Source organism: Staurois parvus, unplaced genomic scaffold (assembly GCF_062004578.1).
Source record: "Staurois parvus isolate SC_StPar_1 unplaced genomic scaffold, SC_StPar_1.0 ptg000989l, whole genome shotgun sequence".
Lineage (NCBI taxonomy): Eukaryota > Metazoa > Chordata > Amphibia > Anura > Ranidae > Staurois > Staurois parvus.
This window is the reverse complement of record NW_028318785.1, coordinates 633701-659869: the sequence shown is the minus strand read 5'-3', so window position 1 is coordinate 659869 and position 26169 is coordinate 633701. Positions and strand designations below refer to the sequence as shown.

Genomic DNA, 26169 nt, shown 5'->3' with positions numbered 1-26169 from the left:
CATGACTTCATGTTTCCCGGAGGTCCCGTGGACAAGACTCCACTAGGGGCCTCTTTAGGCTTTTTTTTTTTTTCTGAAGATTTGGAACACAGGTCTACTTTAGATATGGCAGTCCATCTCCCATCCAGGGTCAAGAGGTCCCTCTGGTGGAGGAAGGAAGTCAATCTGGCCAGGGGTCTCAAGTGGAACCATCCTTCTCTGCTCATTATTACAGATGCCAGCAGTTACGGTTGGGGAGCCAATCAAGGCGATATGGCGACCCAGGGGTTGTGGTTTCGGAAGGAGTCTCAGATCCTCGAATCAGAGCTTAGTTACTTTCGGAACAAAGCTATTGGACCATTGCCTACAAATCCAGTCAGACCATATGGCTACGGTGGCCTTATATCAACAAGCAAGGGAGCACACTAAGCCCCTATCTGCAGGAGATTGCAGGCAGCATTCTATCCTGGGCTGAGTGAAATCTGCTTTTGGTTTCTGCCATTCATTTGAAAGGGTCACAAAACTCCCTAGTGGACTTCCTAAGTTGGTGGCCAGTCAGTCATGACTAATAGTCTCTCTCAACCAAGAGGTGTTTTCAAGCATAACACTCAGATGGGGCATGGCGGAGGCTGATCTTTTTGCTTCCCAGGAGAATGGGAAGGTCAGCTGATTCTTTTCCCTAAATCTGTGAGAGCAGGCCTTGGGGGTGGATGCCCTGATGAGCACATGGGATTTCAACCTCTTTTGCATTCCCTTCAGTGAGCCTGATCCCAGCGGTCTTGCAGAAGTTTCTGATAGAAAAGACAGATCATTCTGATAGCACCATTCTGGCCAAAGACACTGGTTTCCTCTGCTGCAGAGCCTTACCTCAGCTCCCCCATTCCCACTTACGGAGAGGGAGGATCTGATCTCTCAAGGTCCTGTTCTACATCCTCAGATTAGAACCTTGGAGTTGGCTGCATGGTTTCTGAAGAGCAACTCCTGAAAGCTCAGGGGTTTTCAGACACCGTAATTAAAACTTTGGTAAACTGCTGTAAACAAGTGACCAGAGCTATTTATGCAAAGGTCTGGAAGAGATTCATCTCCTGGTTGCTAAGTAAACGGCAGGGCCCACCAGACATTCTGGCAGGCTTAGATTTCTTTCATGAAGGCGCAGATCAAGGGCTCTCCATCAGCACCTTAAAAGTGCAGGCGTCAACCCTGGGAACCCAGTGTTTTCCTTCAGATCTCCCTGCAGCAGGATCCCATTGTAAGATTTTTTTCAGGCCTCAAGTCCAGACTAGTAAAGGTCAAGTCTTGTCCAGTTTGGGATCTGTCCTTGGTCCTAAAGGCCTTGGTCCTCTGTCCCTTTTTGAACTTCTGGAAAAGTCTTCTATAAATTTTTTGACTTTAAAAACTATTTTTTTGGTAGCCATCACGTCGGCCTGTAGGGTAAGTGAGTTACAGGCACTCCATTAGGGACCCCCTTCTGACTGTTTTTAAAGACAGGGTTGTGCTCAAAACAGATCCAGGGTTTCTCTCCAAGGTGTCCTCCTTTCAGGGGTCTCATGATATAGTCCTACCGACCTTCTGTTCTTCTCCCAGTAGTATGGAGGAGGAAAGATTGAATTTGATATGAAAAGAAGCCGTATGGTCCATCTTGGTAGATCCCAAGAATTTAGGAATTTGGATTCCTTTGTGCTTTTTGCAGGAGCACAGAAAGGTTCCAGAGCATCTAAATCCATCATAGCTAGGTGGATTAGGTTGGCTATCACGGAATCTTATAAAGTATTAGATTCCTCGCCCCATTGGTTAATGCACACTCAACCAGATCCTTATCCTGGGCAAAGAGCCAGTGCCTCGCCAGAGGAAATATGTAAGGCAGCCACCTGGTCCAGTTTCTCTACCTTTTGTGAAGCATTATCGCCTGGATCTCCTATCAAGTAAAGAGCAGGCATTTGGGCACAAGGTCCTCCAGGCAGTGGCCCCGCCCTAGGGGGTAGGTTCTTGATTGTCTCAAGGGGCTGTCCTGGAAAACACTGGGAGAAACCCAGAGTTGAGCTTGCCGGTAACTTTTTTTTTTTTTTTTTTTTTTTTTTTTTTTTTCGCAAGTCTTCCAGGACAGCTGTAATTTCCCACCCTAATAATGTACAAGTAATGTATATTTGGTTACTTAAGTGTTTGCATTTCAGTGCTTTCCTATAGTTCTCAGGTAAAACTGAGGATGGAGGTCTGCCTTTAAGGGGTTAGGATTAAGTGTTTCCTGACCTGGAGGGAGGAGCTCTGTCTCAAGGGGCTGTCCTGGAAGACTTGTAGAAAAGGCGTTACCAGTAAGCCTAACTCTGGGTTTGTTGTTTTTCAGGTATTTACCAAAACCTATTCAAGCTATAGTTCTATAATGATTTGGGTTGAAAGTGCATACTCTCGGGTTTAATTTGAGGGTATGTACATTGGAGGAAGGGTTTAGGAATTACAGCTCTTAAGAGTAGCCACCCCCCCCCCCTTTCAAGGGACCAAAAGTAATTGAACAATTGAATCAAAAGGTATTTCATGGCCAGGTGTGGGCTGCTCCTTTTTGTTCATTAAGCAGGTAAAAGGTCTGGAGTTGATTCGAAGTGTGGTATTTGCATTTGGAATCTATTGCTGTGAACTTGCTCATGTGTTCAAAGGAGCTGTCCATGGAAGTGAAACAGGCCATTGTAAGGCTTTGAAAATGAAACCAATCCATCAGAGCAGCAACATTAGGAGTGATCAGATCAACAGTTTGGTACATTCTGTGGAAAGAAGTATGCACTGGTGAGCTCAGCAACATAAAGACAACCGTGGTGGATGATCACAGGATCCTCTATGGTAAAGAAACCCATTCACAACATCCAGACAAGTGAAGGACTGGATGCAGCACCACTAGTGTGAACTAAGGCTTAAGTGTATCGTAGCCCAAGAGCAAAAATGTGACCTATTGCAGCTTAACAGTCTTAGATGTGTGGTTGCATTTGTTTGTGTTTTTTTTTTTTTTTTCTGGTCCTTCTGCCAGTAACAGCCTTTGTTCTATGGTGACTATATGCTTACTCGCTTTACTGTTAAGGAGCTGTTTTGTCACCCTAGGAAAAGGTTCCAAAATGTCTCATGTCCATAACTGACTGTAGTCAAGAGATTGCTTGGAACAATAACCAATTTCCTGAGCTGTATTCTCATCAGTTTTCTGGCAGGATCAACAGGTATAACAACATTTTAATAGTATGGTTAACAGACCAAAAGGGGGACAAATAAGTTTAGTTTTACACTTTTAAAATACTAGTAATGTCCTTCATTTGCAGATCGACCCTCAAGTCTGTGTCTCCTATCTCGCCATGAGACATGTACGCACTTCTCCTCGGGCCACAGTTACTGCTGGCAGCGGGATGAAGAACATGGTCAAGGGACATCAGCACTCAAGGGTTGTTGGAGCGCATAAGCAGCGAATCCCTGAGAGAGAGGTTCCAGCAGCCAGGACAAGGGTGGCAAGGACAGTCAGCCTCCAGCCTCATGAGCGCCAGGCCTTCTACCAGCTCTTGGGTAAGAAACTGTTTTACCAATCTTCCAGGACAGCAACCAGAGATGATTGTTTCCTCCCTTTACAGCACAGGTGTCAAACTGGTGGCCCTCCAGCTGTTGCCAAATATAATTCCCATGAGGCATTGCAAGATTGACAGTTACAAGCATGACTCCCAAAGGCAGAGGCATGATGGGACTTGTAGTTTCGCAACAGCTGGAGGGCCACCAGTTTGACATCCCTGCTCTACAGAGAACAAGTTACAAACCTCTTGCTTCTCAGGTTAGATTGTATTTCCTACCATCCAGAACCAGCACAATGTGTGTATTATCAGAGATGGCTGTTGGGTCAGCTGTCTTCCCCCTCTTAAAACAGATCTCTTGGTCCCCTGGACTTCTGCTGTATCAGAAGGGGTTCCACTTTTTCTGTTCCAACATCTTGGCGCCTGGATGTTGGGGTGGACGACTCCTGAAGCTACACAAGTTAGGTGCCCTTTTTTCCTTCCCACCAGAAATGGATTATGGCTGTGTGGTGCATGTTTGTGTCAGATTGAGGGTTTTTCCCTAGGCAGGTGCAGCCCAAACTGCTTTTGGGAGTGCAGCATTGCTTCTTGTGGGCCAGGATAATGTAATTCTGCTTTCTCCTCCTTGGTCCACAAGTTGGTAGTGTGGGTGATTGCTAAACCTCTCTACCATGATGGACTCAGATTAAGAAAACTTGGTGGCTATGACTGCCTTTTTTTTTTTTTTTTTTTTTTGCCCAGTGTTGTAGTTGTGCAGATGTGGACTGTCAGAATGCTGATTAAGTCCGTATGTCAGGATGTGTCTTCCTCCAGCAGCGAATATAGCCGCACTGGAACGCAAGCCAGCGGTAGGACCAGAATCAGAAGTGATGTTGGGACGTATTGACATTAAAGCATGATGCATGGTAACATGTTTCAGAGCCCACAATAGTTTCTTTGTCAAACCTGCCTTCTAGCCTAGGACTGACTCCAGAAGCTTCTTTTTTGGCTCTCCCATTGTGCAGTGAACCAGAGTGGGGGTAAGGTCTGCAGGATCCGGGGGGGTGAGCTGCCCTTCGGTCTTCGCTTTCCTGCCTGGTCCATGTGGTGCCTCTCCCGTGTCCCAAGACTTTGTTTGGGGCAATTTATGCCACGCTAGATATTGAGGATAAAAAAACCCCTTTCACTGCATGATCAGATGTATCTGGGCATGGAAGAACAAAAGCGGAGAGTTTTTCCCAATCACAAGGTTTGGCGGATACGGTAAAGGAGTGGCGGGATCCTGAGAGGAAGCTTTTTTTTTTTTTTTTTTTTTTTTTTTTTTTTTTTTTTTTTTTTTTTTTTTTTTTAAATCTAAATCCCTCAAACGCCGATTTCCGTTTTGAGGAACCGTCCGCTTTGTGGAACAAAAATCCCAGGCTGGACGCGGCGTTCTCCCAAATTACTAGAAAGATGGATTTAGCTTTTTAGGACATGGGGGTTTTGCCAGATCTTATGGATAGGAGAGCAGATTCCCTCCTTAAAAAAAAAAAATCTTGGGACTCGCCCTTGTCCAATTTGAAGCCTGCCATGGGCACCACGGTATGGCCAGGAACATGGAGTACTGGCTCAGTTACAAGCGCACATTGTGGCTGATTCCCCTAAGGATAGGATCCTTGCGTCTTTTTAGATGTTATTACAGGGGGTAGGGTACATTGCGGATGCTTTGGCGGAGTTGGTGAGGTTCTCAGCACAATCTATATGAATAGTGCAGTGCTAAACAACTACTAACTTAAACCGTGTAGAAAGCATATACCCTTATATACAATACCCACATACTATGATTTAGGTTTATTTTTGTGATATTTGTATGTAGAAAAAAAAACCCCTCTTGATCCTCATCTGAGGGATCATAAATCTGTGCAAATGAGTGTGTGCATCCCTATCCAGGGATGAGAAAATTTGTGAAAATGTGAACCACAGTTAAGGAAATCACAATAACTTCAATACACAAACAACCCCCCCACGTATATTCAATTGAAAGTCCACAACTTTCGTGCTCAAATGGTCATCGCACACACGCAGGTGATATTCTTGTGACTCTGATCAATCCTCCAATAGCCAAATTGCCCCTTCACCTTCTTACAAAGACCCCACAGTGCCAGCACGCTTTGTGGATCACCCTTCGATCCTCACAGGTGGTACTTTTCCTGGGTTAATACCCAGCTTGTGGTCATCAATAGTGGCACTCTCTCCTCTCCTTACAACTCTCCTCCAGCCACTGACACCAGCAATATTAAGTTTCCTCCATGCAGGGCCCCAGTGATGACACAAAGAACATCCACCATAGTATAATACTGTTAAATAAACTGCCAGACAAACACAAAATGCCCCCTCACATATATGTAGATGGGAAAACGCCTTCACACCACACTGTTTGTATTACATAGGTGTAGGGTGCACCAAGATGGCACCCACACCGGATGTGACGTCACCACGTACCGGAAGTTCCTCCCCACGTACCTACGCGTTATGTCACGCTAAATCTCGTGACTTCTTCAGGTTGTTAGTGAGGTCAGCATCCCTTACCAATTCAGCCCATAGTGCCCTTTGGCTAAAAACATGGCAGGGAGATATTGCCGCTAAAGTGAAGTTATGTGGCATTCCTTTTACAGGAGATCTGTTTGGCCCAGGGTTAGAGACTGTTTTAGACTACATGGCGGACAGAAAAGTCCTTTCCCCTTAAGCGGAAAATGCAGGATCAAGGGGAAGGAAGTTTTGTCCCCCCAAAGAGTTTACAGGTCCTTAGGCCAGAGATTCAGAAAAGGGCATGGGGGCAGAGAGGTAGGGGCAAAGGAGCGATTTTTTTTTTTTTTTTTTTTTTTTTTTTTTTTTTTTTTTTTTTTTTTTCCCCCCCCATCCTGAGCAGCCCCAAAAGCCACGATGACTCGATTCCCCCTGGTGGGAGGAAGATTGGGGGTCTTCCTCCCATGGTGGGAAGCGGAGGTCTCCAGCCCCTTCGTACTGGACATCGTGAGAAGGGGGTATCGCCTGGAGTTCTCAAAGCCACTGCCGTGAAGGTTATTAGTAACAAGCCTGCCCAGATGTCCACAAAAGGCTTCAGCCTTACTAGCTTATCTACGGGAGTTAGAGGAGCAAAAGGTAGTACTGAGAGTCCACAATGCAGAGATAGGGGAGGGTTTCTACTCACATGTGTTCGTGGTCCAGAAACCTTCAGGGGCATACAGGTTGATTTCTAAATCGGAAACCCCTGAACGAGACTATCCGATAGAAGTTTCAGATGGACTAAATTTTTACAGTCAAAAGCCCTGCTTCCACCGGGGGGCTTTCTTGGCCTCAATCGATTTGAAGGATGCCTATCTGCATGTACCCATCGCGGATATGTTTCAGAAGTTTCTCAGGCTAGCAGTTCAGGGTCCAGGGGGGACGTGTCATTTGCAGTTTCGGGCCTTGCCCTTCAGGCTCTCCTCCTCTCCAAGGATCTTCACAAAAGTTTATGTCCAAGGCACTGGTTGCACTTCGGGTGAAGGAATTTCAGTGGTAGCCTACTTAGACTATCTTTTTATTCGCAAGCTCAGGGGAGCAGCTTGCGCGGGACATAGCAGTGGTGAGAAACCATTTTGGAGAGTTTGGGATGGCTGTTGAATCTGGCCAAGTCTAATTCCAGCCCAGAGACTTATCTGGGCTGCATACTGGACTCCGCCTGTCAAAACATTTCTAACCCCAGAGACGCTCGCCAAGTTAGACGGGGATCAGGTGGCTACTGGAGAGCCAGGGAATATCGTTGAGGCTGGCTGTCGGTTTTAGGGTTGTTGACCTCGTCCATTCCGGCGGTACGGTGGGCGGGGTTGCATCTACGTCCCCTGCAGCTGTTCATTTTGACAGTTTGGGACCGGCAGCAGAGGTTATGATTCCTGGGTGCTGGTTCCCACCAAGGTAAAAAGATTCTTTTAACAATAAAAACCAGCGCAAACCCACATGATCAATTACATTACTCAGTGTAAAAAAACATTAATGTACTAATAAAATTATATATAATAAATTATATATAAATTATGTTGATACAAAAATATATATATAAAATTATGAATCCAGTGAAAAAAACAAAGTGACAAAAAATCAGAAAAATCCCAGAAAATATATATATATATATATATATATATATATAATTAAAGTCCCGTGACAAAATTAATCAAATTAATTTATAATATATTTTCCATATGATTCTTCCGTGTTACGGATCCCTTCACCATCCACCAGTGCAGAAATCAACATTAACCGCACTCACCAGATAATGGTGAGTCACACGCCTTTCAGGATTGTTAAGGGCTCCTGGACCCCCTTTACTTTCTCTGAGACCTCCAAGTGCTGTTTCCTCTCATGTCTAGGTACCTCTTCTGCTTACTCCTCTCACCGAATCCCCCAAAGGAAAATCAGGAAGAAGAAAAGACCATAGCGTGATACCGCAGTAACTTCTCCTCAAATTAATCTCTCCAGACCACTCACATTCTTTTGCGGGATATAGCCCGCTTTTTATTCAAAACAACAGCGATTCTCTTCAAAATTGATCCACTTTTCATGTACACCGATTATATAAGGATTATATAAGGACCCCACAGTTTAGTGTGCAGCAGGATGGCAGACCTCAGCCACAGACTCTTCTCCTTAGACTAAGATGGCCCCTTGGAACGCACCGCTCGGCGTGCGCTCCACTCACCGGAAATGACGTCAGACGACGGACCAGGCAACCGGAAGTGCGTCAACGCGTTTCGCCCCACCCACAGGGCGTTATCCTTGATAACGCCCTGTGGGTGGGGCGAAACGCGTTGACGCACTTCCGGTTGCCTGGTCCGTCGTCTGACGTCATTTCCGGTGAGTGGAGCGCACGCCGAGCGGTGCGTTCCAAGGGGCCATCTTAGTCTAAGGAGAAGAGTCTGTGGCTGAGGTCTGCCATCCTGCTGCACACTAAACTGTGGGGTCCTTATATAATCCTTATATAATCGGTGTACATGAAAAGTGGATCAATTTTGAAGAGAATCGCTGTTGTTTTGAATAAAAAGCGGGCTATATCCCGCAAAAGAATGTGAGTGGTCTGGAGAGATTAATTTGAGGAGAAGTTACTGCGGTATCACGCTATGGTCTTTTCTTCTTCCTGATTTTCCTTTGGGGGATTCGGTGAGAGGAGTAAGCAGAAGAGGTACCTAGACATGAGAGGAAACAGCACTTGGAGGTCTCAGAGAAAGTAAAGGGGGTCCAGGAGCCCTTAACAATCCTGAAAGGCGTGTGACTCACCATTATCTGGTGAGTGCGGTTAATGTTGATTTCTGCACTGGTGGATGGTGAAGGGATCCGTAACACGGAAGAATCATATGGAAAATATATTATAAATTAATTTGATTAATTTTGTCACGGGACTTTAATTATATATATATATATATATATTTTCTGGGATTTTTCTGATTTTTTGTCACTTTGTTTTTTTCACTGGATTCATAATTTTATATATATATTTTTGTATCAACATAATTTATATATAATTTATTATATATAATTTTATTAGTACATTAATGTTTTTTTACACTGAGTAATGTAATTGATCATGTGGGTTTGCGCTGGTTTTTATTGTTAAAAGTTTTTGGTCTTTTGTACCTGTGCACAGCAGCATCTCACGGGGTTTTATATGGTAAATAGGAAGTCCTGAGCGCTGAGGTTTTGTTTTTTTACAAAAAAGATTCTTTTGGTGGAGGAAGGCAGCCAACTTGGCTCAGGGGTTACTGTAGAATTTTCCGGTGGTCAGGGAGATCACAACGGATGCGAGCGCCCAGGATGGGGAGCTCATCTGGAGGAATCCGTGGTACAGGGCGTTTCTTCTCGAAGAGAGAAGGGAATCCTCAAACTGAAAGGAATTAAGGGCAGTTTGGAAGGCCTTTTGTTCCTTCCAGAGTTGGATTGGGGGGCCCATCGTGTTTGCGTCCTTTTTGGACAATGCGACTATGGTGGCCTATGTGAACAAACGGGGAGAAACGAAGCAGGTCCCTCTGGGGCCTGACTGCGGTGCTACTGTCATGGGCAGAGGTAAATTTAGCCTCCTTATCTGCCGTCCACCTGAAAGGGGAACTAAATCAGGTGGCAGATTTTCTAAGCAGATGGCAGTTGAGAGAGTTGGAGTGGGTTCTCAATGGGGAGGTTTATCAAACCATTGTAAAGAAATGGGGGTCCCCAGCCATAGACCTATTTGCATCGGGTCAGAACAGCAAAGTCACGATGTTCTTCTCACTAAATCGGTGGGATGGGGCCCGGGTGGTGGATGCGTTGGCGCAGAAATGGGACTTTCCCTTTATGTTGTGCTTTTTCCCCCGCTCGCCTTGCTGTCGGCTTTTTTTTTTTTTTTTTGAAATCATAACGGAGAGAACCTCTCTGATCTTAATAGCTCCGTATTGGCCCCGACTAGCGTGGTTCTCGACGTTGATGACTTTAGCAATTCGGCCACCTTGGGTATTACCTCTACGGAAAGACTTGCTATTGCAGGGCCCGGTCCTATGTCCCAGGGTGGAGAGATGGTAAATTGTCGGCGTGGTTTCTGAGGAACAACTCCTGCTAGCGAGAGGATTCTCAGCCAGGGTAGTGTCCACACTCCTAGCTAGTAGGAAGAAGGAAACCCAAGCGATCTACAGGAAGGTCTGGAGGGGTTTTTAATGAGTGGTGGTCCAGGGCCTCTGTAGATACCCATAGCCTGGTATCTGTTCTAGAATTTTTGCAGGCAGGGGCCGATAAAGGGCTAGTGGTCAGTACACTTAAGAGCCAGATATCGGCTCTAACTGTGCGAGTCCCCATTAGCAAAGGAAGCATTATTTTTTAGGGCTCCTTAAAGACAGAGACCAGCAGGAAATAGACCTTTTCCAAAGTGGGATTTGTCAAGAGTACTTAAGGTATTAATGGAGCCGCCGTTTGAGTCCTTAGTTTCCAGCTCCCTGAGGGCCCTCACGTTAAACAGTCTTTTTGGTAGCAATCACCACGGCAAGGAGGGGTAAGTGAGCTTGAAGTCAGAGTGCCTTATTTTCAGTTTTTTTTTTCAGATGGGGTTGTATTCAGGATGCATTCAGCCTTTGTTCCTAAAGTGGACTTAGATTTTCAGAGGACAGGATATTGTTTTACCCTCATTTTGCGCTAATCCTTCAGGTGAAAGCAAAGTAAAATTTCACACATTGGATGTGAGGTGTGTGCTCCTTTATCTGGATAGGACGAAGGAGTTTCGTAAAACTGATTCATTTTTTTTATTTTGCGGGGGCTAGGAGAGGTTGAGCTTCCAGACGCACGGTGTCTAGGTGGTTGAGATTAGCAATAGAGCAGGCATATCAGGCTGAGGGTCTAGAGGTCCTATGGGCATCAAGGCCCATTCTGCATGTGCCATGGCGGGCACACAAGTGGAACAGGCAGGGACCTTCCCAGGACAGATCTGTAGGGCTGCAGCCTGGTCCAGTTATGGCACCTTTGTTAGGCATTACAAACTCGACCTGGTCTCGGTGCAAGAGCAGGCCTTCGGACATAAGGTTCTGCAAGCAGTGGGTCCGCCCTAGGGATGAGTACTTGCTTATCCTCTCAAGGTGCTGTCCTGAAAGACGAAAGGGGAAAATCAAAGTTACTTACGGTAATGTCTTTTCCAGTAGTCTTTCAGGACAGCACCGGTTACCCACCCTGTTGTATAATATTTGAGATGTTTTATTGTTTGTGTCCCATGTTATGTCTCCCCAGGTGACCGGCGGTACTATGCCAAGAACTGAGGTTGGAGGGGAGTGACAGTTTTTATTTAGGGTGGAGGCGTTTCCTCAGGTGGGCAGGAGCTGGGGTCTTTCAAGGTGCTGTCCTGAGACTACTGGAAAAGACGTTACCGTAATATATTTTTTTTTTTTTTTTTTGGACAGATATTTGAGCATGGGGAACAAGCTGGTCACCTTTTGGCATACCTGGCACATCACTGACATGGACCTGGTGGAAGGGGGGTTTCATGACTTCTATTCCACTCTTTATTCATCCGCGATGACTAGCTCTGCCACTGAGCATGTGAATTTACAAACCATACCTTTTTACTACCCTTACCCCATCTCCAATTGCTAAATTGGAAGTCCCCATTTCTGGCAAAGATTACTGAAATCGTAGCTCACTTATACCCCTCTAAAGCACCAGGTTCTGATGGACTCCCATTAGTTTTACACTTCTTGCCAGGACTCCATTATTCCTCACCTACATAAATTGTACCAACATATCTAAAAATCCGCCTCTTCCTCAGTCACTGAGTGGAGCATTAAGGGCTCGTTCACACTTGACTGTTTTACCAACGCTTGCCAAACGCCCCTATAGCGTTTGGCAAGCGTTGGTCTGGCGTTTACGGAGTGTTTACCGCTCGGCAAATGCCGCATGCGCGGTTTAGCGGCGGTTGCTAGGCATTTGCAGAGCGTTAAACGCCCCACAAACGCCTGTAATGAAGTTTTAAATGGTGTTACCACTCCGCAAACGCCGGGTGTTTGCGGAGCGGCACCATAGACTAGAATAGGAAGCTTCAACGCCTCCTGACTCGACCAGAGGCGTCCGTTTTGCCGCGACGCTAACGCTCCCGTTAGAACACAATGTGCAGAATTGTCCGAGGCGTTTGTGAAGCGGTAAAAACTCTTCCCAAACACCTCTCTGCCCCCTGCACACAACGCTAGTGTGAATGTAGAATAGTCATTCGTCCACTCCTCCTTCTCATTTTCCTCTCCTCCGTTCCCAAAATGCATTCACTATATCCCTCTGCTCCTCCGAAACAATTGTATATTGTGTCCTCACTGCTTCCTTCACCCCTCTACGGCACCCACCACCTCCTCCTATTACTGCACTCTCCCACTGACCCGAACACCTCCACTAGTAATTCCCATATCACCTTTCTCACCCTTCTCCTCCTCCTCCTAACCGCGGGGGACATCTCCCAGAGTCCTGGCCCTCCACCCCCCCCCCCCCCCCCTGTTTTCATGTGCACTCCTGAACGCCCGATCGGTGTGCAACACAAGCTTACCGCTATCCATGACCTCTGTTTCCCGCTCTCTCAACCTCCTAGCAATTACAGAAACCTGGATCCAGCCCACTGACTCTACCTCCCCTGCTGCACTCTCCTACGGAGGTCTCACCTGGACCCACTCACCCAGGCCTAACGGTCGTAAAGGTGGTGGGGTTGGTCTGCTCCTGTCACCGCAGAGCACCTTCCGAGTCCTCCCAAACCCCCCCCTCCCTATCCTTCTCCTCCTTCGAGGCCCACTGCGTCCGACTATTCTCCCCAACCCCCCTGAAGATTGCTGTGATATACCGGCCTCCTGGATCCATACCCAGCTTCCTGGATGACTTTTCCTCCTGGCTACCCTTATTCCTCTCCTCTGAGCTACCCTCCATCATCCTTGGGGATTTCAAAATCCCTGTCAACCTCGACAACCCGGACACATCCCATCTCCTCCACTTAACCTCCTCCTTTGCACTTGCACAGTGCATACAATCCACCACCCACTCCAACTGTTATATTCTTGATCTTGTCTTCTCCAACTGCTGCGCTCCCCACAACCTCACTAACACCCCCTTTCCTCTCTCTGACCACAACCTGATTACCTTCTCTATCTCCTCGTCCTCCAACGCCTACCCCTCCAAATGTCACACTACTACCAGCCGTAACCTCCATAACCTTAACCCTGCCCCCCTCCACTCTGCAGCTGATCAACTCCATGACAGCATCCTCCCCCCGTCCTGCCCCGACTTGGCTATGACTGCCTACAACAACACGCTGTCAACAGCCCTTGACTCACTAGCGCCTTTAACCACACGCAACATCAGACCCCGACCGCTCCAGCCCTAGCAGACTGATCACACCAAAACCCTCAAACGACAGTCGTGCCCTGGAGCGACTATGGCGGATAACAAAAACCCAACAAGCCTTCACCCGCTACAAATCTGCCTTCCACACCTACACCTCCTCCCTCCACGCAGCCAAACAAGCCTACTTCCTGACCCTCATCAAGACCCTCTCCTCCAATCCTCGCCGACTCTTCTCCACCTTCAACTCTCTACTCTCTCCACCCCCGCCTCCACCCAGCACCTCACTCACCACCCTTGAGATTGCCAATCACTTCAAAAACAAGATTGACACAATTTGCAAGGACATGGCCGCAACTCACACGCCCTCTCAACCCATCCCCTCACACAGCTACCCCCTCATCCCCCCTCCCCCTCGACATAACCCGCAGGGACTTCGTCGCTGCTCAAACTCCCTCCAACCCCGTTCTTCCCCCACCCCCCCCCTCATCACCCCTCTCCCACGGCCCCACCACTGCTCTGACCTCCACTTCCACCCCACCCTATATCCCTCATACTGAAGCTCCCCCAACACTCCGCACCTTTGACCTTACTACCATCGAGGAAGTCTCAAAGATCCTCTGATGCCTGCCTCACCACCTGCCCCCTCGACCCTATCCCCTCACTACTCCTACGACCTCCCTCCCCCTCCATCCTATGCTCCCTCACCCACATCTTCAATCTCTCCCTCTCCTCAGGCACTTTCCCCTCCCCTCGGAAACATGCACACATCACCCCCATACTTAAAAAGCCCTCCCTGGACCCCAATGACCCGAACAACCTCAGACCCATCTCCCTGCTCCCATTTACATCTAAACTCGAGCGCCTCGTCTACACCCGCCTATGCTCTCACCTCAACGACAACCACCTCCTCGATCCCCTACAGTCTGGCTTCCATCCCCTACACTCCACCAAAACTGCCTTGCTCAAACTCTCCAACGACCTTCTAACCGCCAAAGCTAATGGCCACTATTCAGTGCTCCTACTCCTTGACCTCTCTGCGGTGACAGTAGACCACCACCCCCCCCTCCTCCTCAAAAAACTACACTCCCTCGGCCTCAGAGATTCTGCTCTCTCCTGGCTCTCATCCTACCTGTCACAACGCTCCTTCAGCGTTACCTATAATGCTACCACCTCCCCCTCACTCCCCCTCTCTGTTGGGGTCCCTCAAGGCTCTGTCCTTGGGCCCCTTCTCTTCTCCATCTACACCTCCTCCCTTGGCCAACTCATACATTCTCATGGCTTCAACTACCACCTCTATGCCAACGACACACAAATCTATCTCTCAACCCCCACCTCATCCCCTCAGTCTCTGCCCGAATCGCACACCTACTGAGCGACCTATCCGACTGGATGTCGCTCCACTTCCTTAAACTGAACCTCTCCAAAACCGAGTTTCTTGTCTTTTTTTTTTTTTTTCCCATTTGGTCAAAGATATATCTTGCCTTGGTGTGTGCTCCAGCCTTTTCTTGGGCTACCCACCCCTTCAAACTTTTATTAACCACTTGACCTCCAGAGGATTTACCCCCCTTAATGACAGGCCTCTTTTTGCTACTCGGCGCTGCACTAATTCAACTGATAATTGCGCGGTCATGCAATGCTGCACCCAAACGAAATTTATGTCCATTTTTTTCACACAAATAGAGCTTTCTTTCGGTGGTATTTGATCACCTGTGCGCTTTTTTATTTTTCACGCTATAAACAAAAGGCCAAAAATTTTGATAATTTTTTTACTTTCAGCTATAAAAAAATATATTGTAAACTCAAAGTTGGTTATAAATTTAGGCCAAAATGTATTCTGCTACATGTTTTTGGTAAAAAAAAATCCCAATAAGTGTATATTGACTGCTTTGTGTAAAAGGTATAGCGTCTACAAACTATGGTATAGATACTGCAATTTACGCCTTTTTTTTTTTTTTTTTTTTTGCTATACAGCGCTGTGCTAGTTTAACGGACAATTGTGCGGTCGTGCAATACGGTACATACATGAAATTTACTTTCCCCCCCCCCCCCACAAATTGAGCTTTCTTCCAGTGGTATTTGATCGCCTTAATGCAGTTTTAATTTTTGCACTATAAAAAAAGGCTGACAATTTTGAGAAAAAAAATATTTTGGACTCTTTGCTATAAAACATGTCCAGTAAATCAAATTTAGTCATAAATTTCTGCCAAAATGCATTCTGCGACATGTCTTTGCTAAAAAAAAAAAAAAAAAAAACCCCGAATATGTGTAAATTGGTTTACGTGAAAGTTATAGCGTTTACAAATGGCGGGAAAGATACTGGGATTTTTAGTGTGTTTTTTGTGTTTTTGTTTTTTTTTTTTATACTAATGGCAGCGATCAGTGACTTATGGCAGAACTGCGGCGGAGATTCTAACATGGGGGGGTACTGACCTGGGGTCACTGACATTCCCAGTGACACCAATACAGTGATCAGTGCAAAAAAAAAAACACTGACACTGTATTAATGGCACTGGGGAGGAAGGGGTTAAGTTTATTTTTCAGGGAAAGGGTTAACTGTGAGGGGAGTATTTTTTACTAGGGGGCGGGGGTGTGTACTGCACAGGACACCACCTGATCGGGAGAGAAACTCTTCTGTCCCGATCAGCTTGTCCTGGAGCTGTCCGGGAACTGACAAAGCACAGCTACTGCAGCTGTGCTCTGTCAGCGATGATCGCTGGGACATAGCCGGTAACGACTGGCTGTGACCCAGCAACTGACATCCGTGGCTGTGATCGGCGGGACAGGTAGGGCGGCGGCGAGCCTCGCACGCACCCCCTACCTGTTTACAAAACACACGTTTTAAAACGTGATTTTGCCCAGCCGTGCCGCCCTGCCACCGTATTTATACAGTGGCTGGGCGGCATGTGGTTAAAGGGCATGCGGGTCCCCTCAATTATGGATGGCTGCAGGGGATTGTTGTACCACCACTGGAAGATTTGGTCATTGGCCTCCAGTAACTTAAGTCCAATGCATACACGCCTGTTGGATTTTCTGAGACACATATACACATGTCTTGAGGCGATTATGAATGAAAGCCATTGAAGTAAAGTGATTTTATTCTATCACACTGGCCTAAAATAACAAAGCAAAGCGTATCATGAACAGTTCCATGTATATAAAACCAGAAATATTAAGCAGACGTTTAAAGATGTCATACTTTTTGTTTAGTATCTTATGTGCTTCTTCCATGTTCTGTTTGTCCTGGAGTCTTTGGGAAGAAGCCGGAAGTAGATGTTGGTGACTATTTCATATCTTACGGCACCGGTTTCAGCTTCTCGGAATGTTCTTATGCGTGTGTGTGTGTGTGTATAGGGGTGTGCCAGAGACTGTCCCTTAGGGTCATTTTATGAAGCAAGTAAGCGTATCTTAGGACCTTGTATGGCAAACAATACTGCTTAGCAGAGCAATTTCATTGAAGGGAGGGGATGCTACATATACTGTCTTTTGATTGACAGGTACATATGTAGTTACCATAAATTGACCATATTACATTACCCTGCTCATATGCTCATATGACCAGTTTCTGATTAATATAAATTAAGAATGTATCTTTACAACATCTCAATGTTGTATAACCACAAATTTACGTATGTAACAATATTACCAGTTTATAAATCAAACTAAATACACAGATACTATTAGAATACATTATGTAATCTTTTTTGGTTACTCCATGACATTCTACATTAGTCTTCTAACCAGCTATGCCCTATTATCGAATATTCAGCTCTCAGCTTATAACTGAAGAACTTAACAATATCTATCATTTGTCCAAGGCCATTCACACATTAATATTAATTATGATCATAAAAAACAAATATTTTGCAAGCTTGCTATCAATATAAGTGCCGAACTATAAATTTGATAATATTTATCAACGTCTACACCCCTTTATGGGACAACCCGAACCTCCCTGAATTGCTTACTCTTCCCGATTTATTTTATTCCCCCCGCCCCCCCAGGTGTTCACCAGTGCTGGTATTAAACCCTTCCAGACCTTAAATCCGAATTTGATCTCCCTAACTTCATGCTCTTCCGCTATCTCCAGCTTCGCCACGCACCGCATGCTCAATTTGGTGACTCCACCCCGCAGCTGGACTCTATATCTTATGGATGTGATTCTGGGTACAGTCCAAAAAAATTGCATCAGCATTCTACAATGCTCACATTCTACCCCCTGCATTGACATTGGCATATAGACTTAAAAGCTATATAACCAACAAATTTCAAACCATTTTCTTATAGGAAATGTTTTACGGCCATATTGATTGCTCGTGCTTGGCTTCAAGCACTACCACCTACATTTCTGCAGTGGGTCGCTGCAATAAACAGTACACTACCATATAAGGTTACTTATATGCATAGAGGATGCTCTGCTAAATACCATTAAATATGGGATAAATGGCTTGACTCCGTTCACCTGTGGTGAGGAGGATGTGTGATTGTGGTTTATTTTTTTCTTTTCTTGTGATGTTTTTCTCCTTGTGGTAGCATGTTAGCTGAACTGTTTTACTTTCCTTGCCCATGGTACGTTTTCTAGATTGTGTACCAATTCCTTTTGCCAAATGTTTTCTCTTCGCCTCTATTGTATGATGTGGCTACATGTGTTCTCTTAATAAAGAGTTTGCTTGTTAATGCATTCTCTGTAAAGTAAATAACTCACGTTTCACCTACCCACTTATCTGAGCCTGATCTTGATCCACTACTGTGCCTGTCTGTAGCAGCTTTTCTCCCCTCTTGTCAGATTTGGCAGCAGTGTGGTCCTTTTTTTGACTCCTGCTACTGTCAAAGACTTTGAGGAGGCCTGAGCTATGCTATGTCTATGGACACATGCAGCCTGGCACAAGGTTGAGCCCACATATCTGATGAAGACGAGTGAACAGCGCCAGCAGGGGACCCCGGAGGAGGAGATTTAGGGCTGCTCTTTGCAAAACTTTTGCACAGAACAAGGAAGTATGACGTGTATAAAAAATCGGCTTAACAAAAACTTGAATCTCTGGTTCTAGCAGATCTTTAAATCATGCTCAAGGAACTTTAATGGCATTTAGTTTATGGAGCATCCTTTTGGTCTACTCAGGATATCTTTTGCTTAACCCTTCAGTTGGAGGTTCTCTTAAACCCAGACTGAGCATTTGGCAGGGAAGTTCTGGCAGTAGCCCACCATGAGGTAGGCTTCTCTTATTTCTTGCTTCTCAGGTTGTTGTCCTGGAAGACTGGGAAAGTTCCCCATTAAGTCATAGCAGTAACTTTTTTTCCCCTTTCGCCTTTCAGGACAGCATCTTGAGACCTTGGCTCCTCCCAACCTGAGGAAATTCCTCCACCCTAAAAGTCTAAAAACTGCGATCCTCCCTTGGTGGGCTGCAGGGCAGGAGTGTGATCCCTGGGTGACAGGGCAGGATCACTAACCTGCTGGCTGTCCCCGACCCCCTCTGGTGAGTTGCGGGTGTCGGGGCGGCCTCTGGATCGGGGAGGAGTTCTGCTCCTTCCCACGCTGGCGGTCAGTGGAGCTTGCTGGATGTTGTGAGACGGCAATTCCGGTGGAAGGGGCAGGGCTTCTCCTGTGGTTGCGGCTTCCGGTCGCGGCCCTATACACCGGGGCCGGCTGAGAAGATGGCGGTGCATGGCTGAACAGAGCCAGGGGGACAGGCTTTCGCTGAAGGCGACCACCTTCCTGGAGAATGTCGGGCGCAGAGGCACCAGGACCAGGCGAGGCCTGCACCAGCGGACCCAGGTAAGGTGACTGAGTCCTCCCCTATCTGTGGGCCTCTAGCGCCTGGGGTATTCCCGGACCTTCTGGTGGTCAGAGGGTTTTGGGCGGGGGGGGGCCTATCGGGAGGTGTCAAGCTCTGCCAGGGAAGAGGGGGGGGGGGGTTGTAGAACAAGTGCCCTGTGGGTGATAGGCTCTTTCTGCATCCTTTCTGTCTTTCAGGGCAAGGCCAGAGAAAAACTTAAGCATCAGGAACCTAGGCAGAAATGCCCATCCTGTAAAACTGTTCTCAAGGAGTCATGGAATAAGGTTCTCTGTGGGCCCTGAGGGGTTAGTGAGAGAGGCCAGAATAGGGTGACCAGGTCAGTGAGGCAGCTGACCAGTACCTTTTTGACTCATCTAAACTTAATGGAAAGTTTATCCATTCCCTTGGCAACCCGCCCCCCCAGTGGCCCCGTCAACTAGTCGGAGCAGGGAGCTCCCTGAGACTGGAAGAGGAATCCTCTGACTCAGAGGGGAATCGGCAGGGGAGTGCCCCTCGGGAGACCCCAGGAGTTCGTCCCGGTATAAGTTATCCCTGGAGGAAGTGGACAACCTCTTAGGGGCGATCTATGAGACACTTGCCATTAAGGAAGAGGTTAAAACTCTATCCTTACATGATCAAATGTACCAGGGTATGGAGGAGCAGAAGCATAGGGTATTTCTAGTGCACGAGGTGTTGGTGGACACCATTAAAAAGGAATGGCAGGACCCTTTTTTTTTTTTTTTTTTTTTTTTTTTTTTTTTTTTTTTTTTTTTTTTTTTTTTTTTTTTCCCCTCTAAGGTGCTTAAGCAGAGGTTTCCGTTCAGTGAAGACCCAGGGGCCTTGTGCAACAAAAACCCTAAGCTGGACGCAGCTTTTTCCCAGACAGGAAAACTGATTTGGCGTTCGAGGACATGGGGGTTTTGCCAGACCTATTGGACAGGAGAGCTGAATCCCTCCTTAAAAAGGCGTGGGATTCAACCCTGTCAAGTTTGAAGCCCGCCATGGCCACGACTGTTGTAGCCAGGAACATGGAGTACTGGCTGACACAGCTTCAAGCCCATATTGTGGCCGACTCCCCCAAGATAAGATCCTGGCATCGTTTGAGACATTACTGCAGGGAGTGGGGTACATTGCGGATGCATCCGCAGAGTCGGTGAGATTGAGGGCTAGGTCAGCGGCTCTAACAAACGCAGCCCAGAGGGCCCTGTGGCTTAAGACGTGGCAGGGAGACATCACGTCTAAAATTAAATTGTGTGGCATCCCCTTCTCAGGTGATCTCCTGTTTGGACCAGGCTTAGTCTGTTTTGGACCGTACGGCGGACAGGGAAAAGTCCTTCCGCCCCCCCCCCCCCCCCAGTGAAAGTTGCAGGATGTGGGGGCCAGGAGATTTCGTCCCCCAAAAAGACAGAGCCTCAGGACAGGAGGACTTGGGGGCAGAGAGGGAGGGGTGATTTTTCGTCCTGAACAGCCCCAGAAGTCGCGATGACTGTCCCCCTGGTGGGAGGTAGATTGGCAGCCTTCCTCCCACAGTGGGAAGTTGAGGTCTCCAGCCCTTTTCATCCTGGACATTGTAAGGAGGGGTTGCCAACTAGAATTCTCGAGACCACCGCCAGAAAGATTGTTGATGAGCCTGCCCAAGTGTCCTGAGGGCCTCAGCCTTGCTAGATTCTCTTCGGGACTTGGAGGCACAGAAAGTGGTAGTAAGAGTCCCTGAAGCAGAAGTGGGAAAGGGGTTCTATTCCCACGTATTTGTGGTTCAAAAACAATCGGGGGCCTACAGACTAATCTGGAACCTGAGACCCCTAGACAAAAGATTCCGCATGGACTCAAACTTTATGATCAGAGCCCTCCTCCCACCAGGGGCTTTCATGGCCTCTATCAACTTGAAGGATGCATATCTACACATGTCCATTGCAGAAGCTTCCCAACGTTTCCTCAGGTTAGCAGTTTGGGGCATAGCAGGGATGCACCATCTTCAGTTCTGAGCCTTGCCATTCGGACTCTCCTCCTCTCCAAAAATTTTCACCAAGGTGCTGGCCGAGGTGTTGGTTCCCATTTGGCTGAGATGAATAGCGGTAGTAGCTTACTTGGACGACCTGCTCCTATTTGCAGGCTCGGAAGTCCAGCTGAGGCGGAACGTTGCAGAGGTGAGGATACATCTAGAGAGCCTGGGTTGGCTATTGAACCTGGACAAATCCTGCCTGGTCACCTCCCAGAGAATTACCTATTTGGGGTACATTCTAGATTCCACAGGACAGAAGACCTCAGAAAAACTCGCCAAGCTAGATGGAGGGATCAGGCTGTTGCTGGGGAGCCACGGCATAACTGAGGCAGGCCATGTCAGTGTTGGGACTGTGACTTTGTCTATCCCGGCAGTTCAGTGGGCAGGATTGCATCTTCGTCCCCTCCAACTTTTTATTCTAAGGGTCTGGGACACAGGTACGGTCCTTAGATACCCGGCTTCTCGTTTCTCTCTTCCCCCCCGTGTAAAAAGATCCCTGTGGTGGTGGAGGAAGATGGCCAATGTGACTTGGACTGTTCTGGAGTTTTCCGGCGGTCTGGGAGGTCATGACTGATGACAGCGCCCAAGGTTGGGGGGCCCACCTAGGAGTCGGTGATTCAGGGAGAGTGGTCCCCAGGAGAAAAAAGGGAATCCTCAAATTGGAGAGTTGAGTGCGATATTGGAAGCTCCCCGCTCTTTCCAGAGCAGGATTGGGGGCCAGCATGTCCGTGTCCTGACGGACAACACAACAGCTATAGCCTATATATAGGCAGGGCGGAACAAGGAGCAGGTCGCTCTGGTCCCTGGCGGCAGTGGTTTTGTCTTGGGTGGAAAGAAACCTTGCCTCGTCTGCCATCCACAAAAAAGAATTGAACCAGATAGCCGACTATCTGAGCAGAAGACAGCTCAGAGTCAGAATGGGCCCTAAATGGAGAGATGTACCAGGCCATTGTAGTAAAGAGGTGGGGATCCCCCCCCCCCCCCCCACGGTTGCCCTGCTGTTAGTGGTATTGAGGAAGTTCAGGGCAGAGAATACTTCACTCATCCTGATAGCTCCATATTGGCCCCGGAGGGCGTGGTTCGCAACACTGAGGGCCTTAGCCACTGGGCCGGCTTTCGATCAGCACACTCAAGAGCCAAATTTCGGCTCAGTGTTTCTGGAAGCCCCTTTAGCCAAAGAAGCACTGGTAATCAGGTTCTTTAGAGCCCTGACAAGACAGAGACCTCCTGGGAGTGGGCCATTTCCAATGTGGGATCTGACTAAGGTACTTAGGGTATTGATGGAGCCCCTGTTTTAGCCCTTGGGTTCCTGCTTGCTAAGGGATCTCGCGCTGAAAACTGTCTTTTTGGTGGCAGTTACCACAGCAAGGAGGGTGTGCGAACTGGAAGCCCTGTCAGTCAGGACTCCCTACTTGCAAATTTTTCCAGACAGGGTGGTGTTTGAAACTTGTGGGCCACCTTCAGAATGAAGGATGGGTCAGTTCTAGAGGGAACAAGATAGTGTTGCCCTCATATTTTCCTGACCCGGTAGGGGAAAATCAGGATAAATTTCATTTGTTAGACATTAGAAGGTGCGGGCTACTTTACCTTGAAAGGACTAAAGGATTTAGAAGCACAGAATCATTTTTTTGTTTCCTTTGCAGGGGCGGGAAAAGAGCTTCTAGGAGAACAGTTGCTAGATGGTAAAGACTGGCAATTGAGCAAGCATACCGAGCAGAAGGGTTAGAGGTCCCGGAGGGAATCTGGGCACATTCCACCCGGGCCATAGCAACTACTCAAGCCGAGCTGGCAGGAGCTTCCCCAGGACAAATATATGTAGGGCAGCAACCTGGTCCAGTTTCGGAACGTTTGTAAAGCATTAGACTTGACCTGGTCTCGGTGCAAGAGCAGGCCTTCGGACGTAAGGTTCTGCAAGCAGTGGGCCCGCCCTAGGGGTAAGTACTCGCTTATCCTCAAGGTGCTGTCCTGAAAGACGAAAGGGGAAAAATTAAGTTACACTTACGGTAACGCCTTTTCCAGTAGTCTTTCAGGACAGCACCAATTGCCCACCCTTGTGTTACTGTATATTCTAGGAGATGTCTTCTTATTTTGGTCATGTTATGTCTCCCCAAGTGACCGGAGGTACGGATCGAGAACGGAGGTCGGAGGGGAGCATAGACTTTTTATTTAGGGTGGAGGTGTTTCCTCAGGTGGGGAGGAGCCGAGGTCACAAGGTGCTGTCCTGAAAGACTACTGGAAAAGGCGTTGCCGTAAGTAACTGATTTTTTTTTTTTTTTTTCCTAGGAATCTTCCAGGATGGTACTGCATTCCTGTTCAAATCACATGCAATTCTCGTCAGATGTGAGCCATTCATTTTTGTATGGCTCAAATTGTGCTTTGTTTTGCGTTGCAGTCGATCACATGGGCGTTCACACCTGTGCAATCCAATTCAACCAAACCAATTGCACTGCATTTTGCAAACTGATTTTGGGAGTGTCTTTAACTTTGACACCCACAGCGATTTGCATGAATGGAGTGAAATTCTGATGTGGTGTGGGAAACTCCTAGAATTCACTGCAAATCCCACACATCAGTGTGAACCAGGCCTTACTGTGTTCTTCCCCTCATGCACTGGTGGAGGTAGTCTGTCTTCTCAGCTGAGGGGAGGAAGGGATTTTCTGTTCTGCTTGTATCATGTAGAGGAAGGAAACCATTCTCGCAAGTTGCAGTCCTGGAAGATTCCTAGAAATAACCATTACCAGCAAGAGTGACAGGGAATATTATGCCTGGAGTTTGTATTGAAGTAAAGAAATATTGCTAGTAGTATCAGATCCCAGTTCTGGTTATAAAATTATTGAATGTTGAGAAGCTTCAGGGAGGAGCAGACATTTAAGTATCACTGGACTCCAGTCAGGGCAGTTAATTAACATCTTATGCCATCTTTTTTGAAATTGCTCTAAACAATCTAGTTTTATAGCCAACTTTTTTTTTTTTTTCTTTTTCCTCAACTTCCAGGACAGCCCCTTGAGACGTAGAGATCCTCTCTGGGACAGGAAACACTTAAGCCCAGAACCTTTAAAAGGCGGACCTCCAGGCCTCCCTCTTCAGGTTTTTTTTTTTTTTTTTCTTTTTTGACAGATATGTTCAAAGGAACCTGTACTGGAGCCCTAAGCTCAAGGGTGGTACTGGTGGCTTCTGTTTTTGGTACGGTACTGCTTTTTCCCCAGTGTGATCCCTCAATGTCTGCAGAGGAGTGGGGCTGCACTCCTGGTGACCTTCAAGTGTCTGAGGACTGATGACTGTCCAGTGATGCTGGCCCAGGCCTGCTCCCTGGCAACCCCCTTCCCTCGAGAGGTTTGGTCCGCACACTCCTTATGCCGTAATAGTGTGGATAGATTAAGGATAAGTCACTTAGTCTGCCATAGGATTCTCACCTCCATTAGGATGACATAAGTACATTTCAGTTATTTAGATCCCTGCTGGATAGAATGCTGGGGCATTTAACCCAGTCTGTGGGTACAGCGGTACTGGAAGCATTAAGAAGGGAGGAGGATTGGCCTGAAGGAGGTCATCTACATCAAGGGCCATCGATTAAACCTTACAGATCATAGAGAAGGAAGTATGTCTGAGCATGACCTCATGTTTCAGGGTCTACATGCTGAGAAGACTAGTTTTTCCAGGCCATAGTTCCCTTTTTGATAAAAGGAGATTTCCTTTTGAGGAAGACTGATCCCAGCCATGGAACAAAATTCCAAAGTTAAATGCCCCCTTATCTAAAGTCTCTAAAGGCAGACTTGGCATTTGAAGGGATGGGGGCCCTAAAGGGCCTGGGATTCCACCTCTATTGGCTTTAAGCCGGTTTTGTTAGCCACCTGTGTTACCAGAAATCTGGAATGCTGGCTTGCCCAGTTGGATGCATCTCTTGGCAGGGACTTCCAGGCAGCAAATTCTAAAATCCTTTCCTTTTGCTTTTTTAAAGCGGTAGGATTCCTGGCAGATGCCTCCGCTGAATCAGTTAAACTAGCTGTGACAACTTCTGGCCTGGTGAATTTAGCTAGAAGGGCATTATGGTTAAACCTGGGCAGGAGACTCGGCATCCAAGCTGTGCCTTGCCCTTTACAGGCGATAACCTTTTCGGTCCAGGTCTCGAGGCTCTAGAGTGTACGGCCGCTAGGGAGGGCAATGTCAGAGTAAAAAGATCTTACTCCAGGAAGGTTTTTTGTCAAACGCAGGTCCAGCAAAGCTGGGATGTTCAGCCCAAGAAACATTGGACAGGGCACAGAACAATGGTAATGGGGAATCTTATTCAATCCTCCTCAGGGCCCCACCGTCTCAATGACTCGAGCATCTCAGTGGGAGGAAGACTGGGGACCTTTCTCCCTCAGTGGGCTTCAATCTCCTTGAACCCGTACATTCTGGACTTGTTAGGAAAAGGGTACAGGTTGGAGTTCGACTCCAGTCCCCCCCGCCAGGTATCTGGTAACCAATCTTCAAGGATCGGGAGAAGGCACAGGCTCTGTGTGGCCTAATTGGAGACCTGGTAGATCAATGGGTTCTTACTAGAGTTTCCCAGAATGAGCAGGAGAAGGGATATTCCCATGTTTTTGTAGTGAAAAAGCCCTTGGGCAGGTTTCGCCTTATCCTAAGCCTGTGCCCTCTCAATCGGTTTCTAAAGAACAAACACTTCAGGATGGAATCGTTCTTCTCCGAAGAACATCCTTTACCCAGATTGTTTCATAGCTATGCTGGATCTGAGGGATGCATATCTTCACATCCTCATTCAACATGCGTGTCAAATACCTAAATAGCGGTAAGGATGTGTGCAGAGATCCACCACTGGCAGTGTCAGGCTCTACCTTTCGGTCTGGCCTCTACACTGAAGTTTTACGAAAGTGCTTGTGGAGGCCTTGGCTCCTCCAAGGGAACGATTGTAATATCTCTCATTCTATCTGGATGATATCCTCTTCGTGGCCAGGTCTCTCCAACAGTTGACAGTGAAGGAAGTCCTGAGCAACCCACAGATTCTGGGGTGTCTAATAAACAGGGACAAGTCATTTTTAGCTCCCTCCCAGAGTTTGCCTATCTGGGGTAC

The 26169-nt window shown here is 47.2% G+C and overlaps 1 protein-coding gene across 1 annotated transcript in view; it reads left to right on the top strand.

Moving 5' to 3' along the window:
* Positions 1 to 3280: 3280 nt before the first annotated feature.
* LOC149441397 (speedy protein 1-B-like) overlaps positions 3281 to 26169 on the top strand; it is a 54235-nt gene continuing 31346 nt past the window's right edge. Inside the window, exon 1 of the mRNA XM_089657406.1 lies at positions 3281 to 3513. Coding sequence (XP_089513532.1) covers positions 3309 to 3513 — 205 coding nt within the window. The 5' untranslated portion in view covers positions 3281 to 3308. The remainder of the gene's footprint in view (positions 3514 to 26169) is intronic.